The 13,833-nt window shown below is 25.3% G+C and overlaps 2 protein-coding genes across 2 annotated transcripts in view; one reads left to right on the top strand and one right to left on the bottom strand.

Annotated features, from left to right (window-relative positions):
- Window positions 1-390: 390 nt before the first annotated feature.
- On the bottom strand, window positions 391-8,216 carry LOC107024066 (serine carboxypeptidase 24). Its single transcript, XM_015224953.2, has 9 exons — window positions 7,802-8,216; window positions 4,858-4,965; window positions 4,687-4,782; window positions 4,276-4,368; window positions 4,101-4,186; window positions 2,914-3,317; window positions 1,940-2,035; window positions 1,518-1,623; window positions 391-715 (listed from the first exon to the last, which is right to left on the bottom strand). The coding sequence occupies exons 1-9, from the start codon at window positions 8,067-8,069 to the stop codon at window positions 575-577; spliced, it is 1,398 nt and encodes a 465-aa protein (XP_015080439.1). The 5' UTR covers window positions 8,070-8,216; the 3' UTR covers window positions 391-574.
- A 23-nt stretch (window positions 8,217-8,239) lies between these two features.
- LOC107024711 (protein YIF1B-like) overlaps window positions 8,240-13,833 on the top strand; it is a 10,920-nt gene continuing 5,326 nt past the window's right edge. Inside the window, exon 1 of the mRNA XM_015225695.1 lies at window positions 8,240-8,244. Coding sequence (XP_015081181.1) covers window positions 8,240-8,244 — 5 coding nt within the window. The remainder of the gene's footprint in view (window positions 8,245-13,833) is intronic.

The following is a 13,833-nucleotide window of genomic DNA, read 5'->3' as shown; positions in this document are numbered from 1 at the left end:
ATATATATATATATATATATATATATATTGAATTTTTTCTTCAAATTACTGGCTTATGATATTATGTAAAGATAAAAAATGATATAATCAATCTACATTTTGTATTTATTCAAACAATACATACAGTATGATACAATACGATACACTATAAAGCAATATATTTATCCAAACAAAGTAAAAAATGGTTAGAAAACAATCGGAATGTAGAAAAATATTTTCTTAAAGAATAAATAAATTTCGTCCTTATTTTTTAGTATGTGATAAATAAACTAAAAACTATCATCTCAAAAATATTTTAAGGGGGTGGGGGGAGGTGATTAAGGGGTATGAGTCGAAAACAATAAACTTGAAATGTCAGTTAACTGTTTAACAATCTTGATAGAAAATTAGTTGCCTTAGACAATTCTAGATATATTGGAAAAAGATTTGAGTTTTCAATACACAAATTTCAAATGAATATGATAATTTGCAAAACTCCCATAATTTTTTGGGAGCTATAAATTAAAATTGCCTTTTTTTTTTATGACTATTAACTTCCTTAAGATTATTGCAATCTTAATAAAATTTTATGAATTTATTTTGGTAATTCTTTGCCAGCCAAGAATGATTGAAAAAGAATCAATGCTCTTTTAGGTTGAAATAATGGAACTTCATGGCCAGCTCCTCTAATTGTTGCAAATGTAAGTCCATCATACACCTCTGTCCATCCTCCCACCTACAATATAATTTGATATTCATCATCAATATAAGTTTCGTTTTGATTGTAATCGAATTTAAAATTTAAAATTTAAAATTTTATTAGGATAACAAAGATAATTTTAGTGTCAGAGGCAAATTCAAGATTATTTAAAGTTTATTTAATATGACAAAAGTTAACTTAGTGCTTATCATATATGAGTTCAAGATTTAGAGTTTAATTTATATATAACAAAAGCAATTTTAACGCTAATCAAATATGAATTTAAAATTTAAAGTTTATCTTATATAACAAAAGTATTTTTGATGTTAATCAGAAATAATTCAAGATTTTAAATTTATTCCTATAGTTCACAGGGTAAATTTTAACTCCGTCACTTATTAAAAGGAAAAATTACATGAATAAATACATTTTAAAAAATAATTATTGATTTTAGCGATACTTTTTGTTTATTATTATCATTTATAGCAATATTGTGATAAATCTGTAATATGTATTAAAAGTGAATTATGTATGCAATATATTTGAATTATAATTGTTTTTGAAATATCTTATGTTTATTTTGTAAAAAATTATTACATTGTATTATAAGTGTATTAAAATATGTGATAAATGTATTATCCATCAATAAAACTTGTATTATATTTGAATAATAAATCTATCTTTGTAATATATATTAAACTTGTATTATAAGTGAATTAAAAGTGGTCAAATAAAAAAGAAAATATTATTACTATAAATAATAAATATTTTTTTTATTATAGTATATTTACGTAAGTTTCCTTATTAAAATACTTAAAATAGAGTGTATATTAATTACCTGAGTTCCAGAATACCAAGGATACCATGGAGTTTTAATCTTGAGATTAAGATGGCTTAGAGAGAACCTTGTGGCAGTCACTGGTACCACTGAATCTGTATCCCCACTGCATATAAATTCAAATATATTTAAAATTTTAACTATTATATTTTGTGGTAAAAATGTATCGTATCACGATAAACACGAAAATCAGTCTCTAAATAATGCGTTTTATAATTGTGTAATTCAATAAATCAACTTCTGAAGATAAGTTTTTGATATTAATGATTGGTCAGTACAATACTAACCACCTCTTTGACAACGTTCTTTTTATCAATATTGATTAAAAATCGATTTTTAACGATCGATAAAAAAAATTATGTAGCACATTTCTATTTTTAACAAAAAAAAAAAAAGAAACTATGTAAATTGATTTGATTTACCTGAACATCCATATTCTAAGACCAGCAGCCATTAGTTTCTTATATATTGGTAGCATTGAATCATCAGAGTCCTTCCAATTTTTTAATAATATATCACTGTTTTCTCAATGGAAAAAAAATGTTAAAAATTAATTGTCTAAAATCATATAAACAGATAATAAACAATTTTTTAATAAATATATGCGGAACGATATTGTGTCTAATCTAACAATAAAAGTTAAAATGTATAATACCGTTTATTAAAAACGACTCATTTTACTAATGGGTGAGATTCTAACACGGAGTTACTAACACTTGATAAATCAAGAACTGAGATCGATGAGTCTAACTCTACTTTCATGTTATATAAATGATATTGTGTCTAATCTAACAGTAAAAGTTAAAATGTATAATACCGTTTATTAAAAACGACTCATTTTACTAATGGATGAGATTCTAACACGGAGTTACTAACACTTGATAAATCAAGAAGTGAGATCGATGAGTCTAACTCTACTTTCATGTTAAATAAATGATATTGTGTCTAATCCAGCACCAAAAATTAATTAGCTCATGAGGTGAATTTTTTTCTAATATCGTACAAGAACAATATATATTGTACTATTGTCGAGCAGGGACATATCTACACTTAAGTTATACGGGTTCATAACAAACTTCGACTCAAAACCCTATATTTACAACAACATATCATGTGTAATTAATCCACCTGTGGGTTCCGGAGAGCTAGCGGAGAACTACGCGAAACTTTTTCCATGGTTAGAAAGTTGTTTTTAATAAACTCCGGCCATCAACTCAAATAGAAGGTCAATATTGACAGTCAAATAGCAAGATACAAAACAAATGAATCAACGGATCGAGCGGAAAATGTAACTACACTATTACTAATACATATAAATAATTTGTCCAAACCCTAATAAACATATAAAGTTTGTTTCAGAGAAAAACAAAAAAAACTTAAAATTCTGAACCCGTACCTGCAAGCAGTCCACTTGTATGAAATGTGAGTGAGATTGGCATGCATAGCTCTTTGCACATCATGTCTATTAAAATATTCCTCAGCATAATTCTCAGTACATGGATCATAGCCAGATAATTTCCTATGAATAATTGTGTTCTTGAATCTAACATTATTATAATTTGTTTCATTTTGCACAATTTTACAAGATGGTGTATAAATACTATATTGATCAATTTGACCAAATTCATGGTTCACTGCATAGCTCACTGATTCATCACATTTTTTTGATGAATTTTCAGATGTAAAATTGCAAAAATTCATTATATTTTTGTATGTTTTGTCTGAAATCATTGAGTGACTCCACCAATATGTAACAGTCCCAATTCCATCATATTTGTTATCAGTAACAGCATTTCCTACCTGTGTATTATTTATTTCAATCATCATGAGTATGCCCAAAAAAAAAATTATATTATTTAAAAATTTGATGTCTGATATCATTTTTAAGTCTAATTAATCAGGATTCATACTAGAAAATCCGACTTTGGAGGGGTTATAAGTGTTCATATCAAAGGCGATTCGAATATTCTAAAACCTCTTATTAAAATGTAAGGGGTAATTGCACTTTCTAGTCCCTAGACTATCTATAGATTTTTATTTTGGTCCTTTGTAATTAATAGTCGGTTAATCACATCTATTTAACCTTCAATTACTTTAAGACTGAAAAAAAGAGTAAATTTTTTATATAGTCCATCAAAAATTTGCTCGTTGGAAAGATTTTTAACGCATTTTCTATCTGAATTCCCTTAAAGAACGAGCTAATTTTTGATAGGACGTTCGTTGAAAATTTTTATAGTAAGTATTGAAATAAATGGTTTGATCCTTTTATATAGAAAACATGTGATATTTAGACTACTTATACAAAGTATATTGTACTTGATTATTATGGATTAAAAAAATATGAATTTAACATTGCACATACATAGGTTGTTAAATGGTTTAACACCTAAATAATTTGTTAAATTTGTAAGGATTCAATTAGCAATGTACATTCCTATTACTTATTAGTTGAAGGTTTAAATATGTTTGACCAAAAATTACAAGGACCAAATTTAGAATTTATTAATACGTGAGGGACTAAAAGTGCAAATTTCCCTTTAAATAAAAGATTTTTAAATACAATTAGATGAATTAATTACTTACCATGAATCCTTTAAGATTTATGATTGGATGTGAAAATTTCTTGTTATAATTATAAATAGCCTGTGCTAATTGAGGAACATAATGCCCTGATAAACACAAAGAAAATGTTTAATCAAAATTAATTAGGGAGAATTAGAGACTAATTTCTTTTTTAAAAAAAAATGAATTAAAATACCTGCATAACTCTCTCCAGCAATATAAAAATCTCTATATTTATATTGCGGAAACCTTGACATCCATCTTGTGAGGAATATTAGTGCATCCTGAGCTGTGCCAAGAAATAAATTAATAGGTCAATGTAGTTATATTTAAACGTCTAAATATATGTCCACCCCTGCTTAAACTAAAAATAGACGTTAGATATACAATATACGTGTAATATATGTATAATGATCTATGTATATCGGTTAAAATATTAAATAGTGAATCCTTTTAATGTAAAACCCCTTCTTCATATATAGTGTGAAGTTTTATTTTACAATATCATTATAATTTAACCTGTTATAATTCAAATATAAGTTAAAATAATACTATATATACATTATTGAAAAAATAAATATCAAGAAATTAAATGTGTATTTTTTACCTGTTCTTTTATCCCCAAAATCTTTAAGATCAGAGCTTGTATTTGTATAAGAAAAACCAACACCAGCTGGAGATTCCAAGAAAAGTATATTTGCCACTGCATTTATAACATTTAAAAAAATTAATTTTTTTTTATAAAATTAAAAAATATATATATATATAAAAAAGTTACCTTTATTCCATGAATATTTGTTTAAATAGAGGGAAGAACCAGTTTTATTAATTCTAAATGGACCAATTTCTTCTGATGCCCCATATGCTATTGATGAACAACCTGGACCTGCATAGTGCAAAAATAATTTCAACTTTGAGGTGAAAATTTATCAAAAAAAAATAAAATATATATATATACAAATAATCTTTTAATGTATAATACATGTATAACTATGTATAATCAGAGATGGGCTTGTTGCTTTGTTACTAACATTTGTCTTAATACGTATCATATCATGCATGAATCTATATTATATTAAGTCAGGTTTCACGTATCAAACGTTAAATGAATTAATAAAATCAATTATTAATGCCCTTTTTTCATGTTTTTAATTTATCTTATATATTTTTCTTTCAATTTTTTTTATTTTTTTCATATTTAAAAATAATTTAATTTTAAATTTTTATTTGATGAAATGTTTTATAACAACACAAATATTTAAAACTCGTTAACCTGCGAGTTCAATTAAAAATCTTTTCTTTCTTTCTTAAATTAATTATTGTTTTCAAAGTTTGTTGCATTTAAAAGTCTTCTCTAACTTATTATTCACCTACCCATCATTTATTATCTTATATTATAATTATATTATATACTTTTCTCTCACTCTTTTTTTTTTTTAAAAAAAAAAAAAATAAACTTCCAAATTTACTCACAAAGCCACAAGACAATGACCCTTCACTTTTTATTTTTATTTTTAAAATTATTTTTTTTCTTTTTTAATAATGATAGGTCACATAAAATTCACCAATGAGATAAATAGTGTAACTATGAACATCACTATTTATTTTTAGTAGTTTCTGAATACGCATGCTTATTAATACTCGATGCTTTAAATGGTCACCATATTACATAGTTTTTCCCACTCGGGATCGATATTTGTATTGTATTCTGATTATTCGAATTTATTTTGTCGTATTTTATTTTTTGAGTCTAAGTCTATTGAGTCATATATACATGAACAAAATTGAGACTTATAATACTTCTTATATAATTTTTAAATTTTTTATTTGTAATTTAAATATATTTAATTAATATAACAAAATTTGATTTAAAAAAATTAGTCAAAGAAGCAAAATATGACAACTAATATGTGATAGATCGAGTGTGTGTATACATAGGAAGTTTTGACTTATAAAAATTTTCGATAATAGGTGTTCGATGCAGCACCTTCAATCTACATAGTAATTATGTTACTGTTATGATATATTTTAGATCACAGATTTCAAATATGTTATAGAGACAATTCTTGTTTCTTATTTTATTTTTTGTGAGGTTTATAGTTTTTAGAAAAATTTAAAAATTTCAAATTCACAAAAATTAAATTGTCTTATATAAATTGAAAAACATAAAGAGTGTGAGAAAAGTTGGATGAATCATGAATGCTAGAAAATGGAAAGAAAAGTACAAAAATAGTGAAAAAGGAGTTCTACTTTTGTGTTGAATTTGGAATGTTGTTCTTTGTTTGTTTGTATGATAATATTGTGGAGATAAAGACTAAAAAGCATAGGCTAAAAATGCAGCTTTTTGTACACATACAAACAAGGAATAAACTTAGAACAAGAAGGAATAAAAAAGAATATGATGAGGTAAATTGGACACAAGGATATCACGAGCACTTATACACGAGGAATATTATTTTTTATTCGACGTCTGATATTTATATTAAATTTTTGATTGATTTTAAATACAAGTCGTGAGATATATTAAAAGAAGAAATGCGTTAAATTAAGATTTTTTTGTCATCCTAATCCTTGAACTTGAAATCTTTTAAAATGATTGATTATGGAGGAAGGTTTTATTTGTTTAATGGTAACTATGCAATTTTTTTTTCTTTTTTTTGGCTCATTTTCGACTAATTTTGAGGTCGCATCCGGTAAGATCTAATAAAAGAAAAAATTCTTTTTACCGATTTAAAATAACTAGTCTCACTATTTCAATCAATGATAATTTTATTGGACGAATCAAAAATTAAGCGAATACAAAATTATTTTATGTTTAATCCATAATATTTTAAACGAATTGAACAGACTATCAAAATCTTTTAAAATCAATTTGGGAAGGATCTTTTCCTCAAATACATTGTTAGTTAGAGGCAAAATCAAATTAAAATTACATTAATCATTTTTTTTTAAAAAAAAACATTGGAATCGATCAATTCCTAAAAATGAGATTGTTTCGATGAAAATTTGAATTTAGTTAGATTCCAAAGCAGATATCAAACAATCGAAATATAAGTGGAGAAAAAAAATAATTCTTTTTTTAACTTAAAAGCATTAATATTATTTCATACTATATAACAATTTGTAACTAACTTATTTTTTAAACAAACGATCCATGCTTGAACCTTACTATGAGTACATGTATCATGTGTTGTCCTTATAATTAATTTCATTATCATTAAACAATTATTGCTTCGATTTTAATTAAGTTTTGACTAAATATCAATATTTTGCGTGGATAAAATATTAATGGTTTGTTATTAAAAAAAAAAACTTTTGTTATAATTAAAATAAAATCAACTCTAAAATTCTCTAGCAACTAGACGAATCTAGAATTTATATTTAATGAATTACGATTGAACTAATTCTACTCATAAAATTATAGGCCGAAATAATTTTTCAATTACTTTCACATACATTTTCTTATCAAAAGTATCGAGCTCACTTGAATCGGTTAATTCTATGCTCCCTTCGCCTCGAAATTCACTCCACCAGATGGTGAAAGTTAGTCAACTAATTTTTTCCTCGTCAGAAAATTATACTATATAGTACTCATACAAGGAGGGGCCTAAACCCTATACCTACCGAACGAAGGTAAAAAAATTGTTTCTGTTATATACACGTAAATCTTGCACATATTTAACGAAATTTCTTATTATTGAAAAGAAAATTAGAGTACTAACCTCCATTGAGCCAAAGAAGAAGAGGTTTCTTCTCATGATGAGTTGTAGCTTGTGTTAACCAATAGAACAAAGCTCTTCCATGTCCTTCATTGACGGAAACATAGCCGGAAAACTGCGAAAACGTCACCGGAGGTTGTCCCGGAAGTGTTGTGATCCGATCCATTTCTTGTTCTTTTGTTGTTAGAGCAATAACAACATTAATAATGGTTAGTAGTAGAAATTGGCTCATGAAAAATGAATAATAATTAGCTCTAATTTGGTATGCCATTGCACTTGTATATTCCTTTCTCTCTTTTAATATTATGTATATCACCTAAATAAGATAGAGGAGTATATATACATGAACATATATGGTGCTTACTATAAGTTTCTTGTTTGTTTGTTTTTGTTTTGGTTTGTAGGGGGGTGGGATTGTGGAAGTTAATGAGTAAGGTATAGATGAGGTAAGAAAAAGTAAAAAAATTGTGATGGTGTCCGGATCAGTTTGTGTGTGATTTGACTTATAATATACTTATTGACAGATACTAGATCATAGATGTGATATTATCTGAAATATACGAAATATAGTAGATATGATGAAGGTAGAAGATTGAATCATGTACAACATATGATACTAAAAATTATAATCGGTACAAGCAAGCTTGAGTACATCTCGACTTATAATTTTATAAGGTATTTGCTATATTATCACACTGACTAATATATGTATCAAGTAACTCTATATATTCATCACCAATTTTGAAAAATAAGATAAAATCGCTTAATCTTTTTGTCTTCGCTAAAACTTAAATCGAGAACATTATAATTCTCTCAATTTTAATTTATCAATATTGATCAGTCTACTTAGACATAAGAATTTAACTAATATTCACCGATGATATAAAATAATTAACCAATAAAACTTTTATTTTTTTATAGTTACTAGTACACTTGCTTATTTTCAAGATTGCAAATCATTTCTCTCTCCATATAAGGTAAACTTTTATAATTATAATAATAGGGTGTTTTCAAGGGTTGAGATGAAATGTAATGATGGGGGTGGTGGGGTGTGTGACTTCAGCACTAATGTTATATAACATTAATAAAGTAGTTGTAGTCTTGTTAGAAAATGTGGACCTTGAACTTGTTTCAGACATTAATGATACTTTCTCCGTTTCATTTTATGTGATATATTTTATTTTTCGAGAATCAAATAATTTAACTTTGATCGAACATTTGCATATGAAATTTTAAAAATTTTTTAAATGAAATTTATATATTTGTAAACTACGTAAAGAATACTATAAGTCACAATAATTGATAATTCAAAATGTTAAAAAAAATCTACGAAAAAATTACAGTTAAAAAAACACTTGTTTGAATCTCGAAATGCGAAAAGTACCACATAAAATAAGACGAATAAAGTATCACTTTTGAGTATTAAAGATGTGTATTACTGTAATAATTAAAATGTGTAACTGACTTTTTGAGATAAACTTAAAAAAATTCCTGTATTTTCCCTTTTAATTATTAAAAGTTGGGACCTTTTTTTTTGTCCCTCTCCCTTTCTCCCATCTTTTTCTTTTTTAAAAGAAGAAAAGGGGATTTCCTTTTATGAAGTTGTTAAATTAGGGATGGCAAAACAGACTCGAAAATAAGACAGAATCAAAATTTGAAACTTATAATTTGTTTTAATTACTTAATTTGTAACTATCATAAATTTTATAAAACAAAAATTATTAAATTCATTTGAGCTAATACTTATACTTTAGATTCGTCTCTACGTAACGATAAGTGGATGGAAGCATTCAAGAATATGCTTCTAAGGGTATCTTGGTAATAACTACAAAAAGATATATAAATATGTTTTTAAAAATATTATAATTTCATAAAAAGCCATAATTTTCAAAAATTAAATTCGTAAAATTTAAATTTTAAATCCGAATGAATCGATTACTTACCATCCACATGCATCTCTAGCTTTATTAGGAATAGTGGTCCAATTAAGTAGGAAAAGAGAAGGGCAATAGGTTAAAAGAGAAGAATTAATAGAAAGGTGTGTGGGGTTTTAAATTATATTCTATGAATAATTATATAGTACAAGAGAAAAAAGTTATGCATATAGTCCAACTGACAAAGATTGCATTTTTATATATTTTATAAACAAATAAATTATAAATATAACAACAAAAAAAAAAACATTATAATTTTTGCTATTCTTGATAATTGAAAAAACCATGAAGATTTTCATCATTATTACCTATTACTAATTGGTACATGTATATCTTTTATTTGTATTTATATATAACACATGTCCAAATCATAAAAATAATGACAAATTAGCAAAGGTATTTGATTAGACAAACTGAATAAAAAATTATGGTAGTCAAAGTTTCTATTCATGAATATGACTATTGTCTAGTATAATATATATAATATTTTTTTTAATGTTTAAGGAGAGAGGGGAAGGAGTAGAATTTATTTAACCATTGACGAATATGATGAGGTAAATGTTATCGATAAGAAAATTTTTGATCAATAATAACTATCGAATTGAAATATGATACGTCAGAAAGAAATTTTTGATAAATTAATGATTGTGAACGAAGAAACATATGTAAGGAGAGTTCCATTAAATAGGTCATACACTATGACTTTAATTTGAATTAGTGGAGCTTCCATGTATGTTAATTGATTTCAAGTTTATATAATGCATATAAATTACTGGTCGAATTTGATTTGATGATTTAGTGAGTATCGAATATCAGATAATTATAATTTTAAAAAAATAGATTTTATGAATGGATTATCAACCCTATCTAATCATTCCCTTTTGGTTTAATCTATCATCATGTGATTTTTTTTTATATAGATTTTGATATTGTGTTTGTCAAATATTGAAGTGGTTAAAATCATTTAATTACTCATTGCTAAATGCTAAGTAGTTAGGTTGGGTTGATTTTAGTATCTAATAATCCATGTGATGTGTCATTAGTTAATTAATACCATGATAACATTATTATTATATTTTTCCTTTTTAGTTTTATTTATTTATTTCTCAATTGTTACAAAAAATGATGTTATCCAGATATTTGGCCATCCTTAGTTTTGTCTTAAGTTATGTTCTATTCAGTAGCTCAATATGGTTGCCCAATAATTGTGTTTTAAATTACTAATATTTTTTTTTATTAATTTGATCAATTTTTTAAAAATATAAATACAGAGTTCAGAAATTAAAGCTACTGAATTCGATTAAATCCGTAAATTATTTTCTAATTTTATCTATGATTTAGATAAAGTGTTTACACGATCATTATAAATTTCTTCTTTTGTAAGACTCAAAATAACTAGTTACTCGTAAGAATTTGTACACGATAATAAAACTAAATAATTGTTCATATTTATCAAGTAATAATGTAAAAAAACTAAAAAAAATAAAAATAATTACCATCTCTAATTGATTTGTTTGCTATATATCTTAATTTATATTTTTATAGTAATAGATAAAATTACTAAATTTGGTAAGGAAAGCACAATTATTGGCTCGATTTTATGTGGAGTCCGGACCCTAAAGGGAATAAAATATTAACAAAAATTTCAAAATGGTACATAAAATTTTATATTAACCAAAACGGCAAAATCGCTGGAACAACACCGGAAAAAGCAAAATCGCTGCTACTGCAGCGATTTTGCAAAATGTGATTTTTTTTTAAAAAAAAATTCAAATCGCTACCTAGGCAGCGATTTTCAATTTTTGTTTTAAAATTTTAATTTTTTTTTTTGAAAAATATAAGTCGCTGCAAAAGGCAGCGATTTTCAAACCAAAAAAAAAGGGCAGCGATTTTCAAAAATCGCTGCCATGGTAGCGATTTGAATTTTTTCTAAAAAAAGGTCATATTTTGCAAAATCGTTGAAGTAGCAGCGATTTTGCTTTTTCCGGTGTTGTTCCAGCAATTTTATCGTTTTAGTTAATATAAAATTTTATATACCATTTTAAAATTTTTATTAATATTTTATAACCTTTAGGCTCCGAACTTATTTTATGTGAATATTATAAAATGAGTTTATAATTAAGTTTGTTTGGTCAAAGATGGGCACATGGGACAATAATAACGGTATAAAATATGATAAGAAACTAATTAAATATAACTATATTTTGTCAAAAATTATAAAGGGGCTATACACAGGACAATAATAACGATATAATTAAGATATGTTATGAAATAAATCAAATGCAGTTATCTTTTATCAAAATTATGAGACATAAAAGGATGATAATAATGATATAAGCTATGAAATAAAACAATATGGATTAGTAGAAAAATGTTATTCTAGCCTGCATTTTTCTATATCATTTTTCGTAGTATACCTAACGAATCGAAAAAAATAATCGTAACACCAAACTTTTTTTTATATGTTTGTTGGCTTTAGGGGGTATCAAAGGACAATAATTAAAATTATTATTAGTTTGGTACATTTGAATAGGATTCATCAATTCCATATAGTGTTAAATGCATGTCGTTGATAAATTGTATAACTTTTACCACTTGTATATGTCCTACAAATGTGCATTAATCTTTCGTAGGTCTCACAACCCTAAGCGTGTCTCCTATCGTCGATCGGTAGCAGAATCAGAAATTTTAATTCAAAGTTACGAAATTTAAATATGTAACTTTGAAGTCATTTGTCAACCTCATTAGTACTATTATATGCTAATCTATGTAAATATATATAAGATGAGTATACACATTTTATGAATTTTGAGTGTTTCATTTATTTATACTGAATAACGAGCTAATGATTCTCTTTCAAAAGATTGTAACAATAGTTTGATAAAAATAAACGCGAAAAGTTATATTTCACAATGTATCTTTTATATATAATATAATTTTTTAAGGAATAAAATTCCTAACAAAATAAATTTGCAATAAAGAAAAAAAAAAATACATTGACTCTAGGGTTTTTAGGATCCCACAATGTAGACAATGAAGAGCCAAAAAAGTCAATCAAAACCTAAAAATAACTATACTAAATTGTTTGCTTTGAATTGAAGTCTCTAAATATATAGTATAAGATTGAGATCTTGCCCTAGATTTATGAGATGTTGTTTCCCCAACTTTTAATATATCATCACTTTTATACTAAACTATACGCGTTAAATAATTTTTATTGCTAAATAATAAAATATCTCATGATTGGGATTTGAGGAGATCTAGAATATACATTGATCTTATATCTCATAAGTTAAATACGTTGTCCATGTTTTAAAGTACATTGATTTTTTGAATTTCACAGCTGAATTATAATGCATGTTAGTTTTTTTAGCTATCTGAACTATCATCAACTATTTATCAAGCAAATCAACTATCAATTATTTTCTTTTCTTAGATGATGATAATATATCTTCGAAAACTAATAATTGAGGCGTGTTTTAATAAGTAGGTGATGATAGTTCAAGAAAAAATTAGAACACGTAATAGTTTAGATATAAAATTCAAAAAACCAAAATAGTTTATATTTATATTATTAGATGTTATCTAATTAATTTATATTAATATATACCATATGTAGACCTTCATATTTACATCCCTAGGGAAGACAAAGACCATCAAATCAAAATATCACTTCCATAAGACTATATGGTACCCTACTCTTTGACCACTTCATAGTTCATATTTTATATCATTAAATTAACAATATCGTCCTCTAAGTTTATATGATACATTATTTTTACGCAAAAAAATCATATTAATATTTTTATGGACTTAATTTACTTGGGAACAACTTTAGATATATGAGATTAAAATTTTGAAAATTCATGTTTATAGTTTGTGAAAATTTTGAATTAAAATATATTTGTGTGAAATATGATCATAAGATTTTATATCATATAACATATAATATAAATACACAATTAAATTAATGTAATTTTCTGATGAAAAGATATCAATTAACTTCTTTTGAAATCTTTTCGCGAATAGCTGAATTTATTCTTTATTTTGTTAGCCTCCATATATATATATATATATATATATATATATATATATATATAT

This window comes from Solanum pennellii, chromosome 7 (genome assembly GCF_001406875.1).
Source record: "Solanum pennellii chromosome 7, SPENNV200".
Lineage (NCBI taxonomy): Eukaryota > Viridiplantae > Streptophyta > Magnoliopsida > Solanales > Solanaceae > Solanum > Solanum pennellii.
Note: the sequence above shows the minus strand (reverse complement) of the source record. Positions and strands in the feature narration are given on the sequence as shown.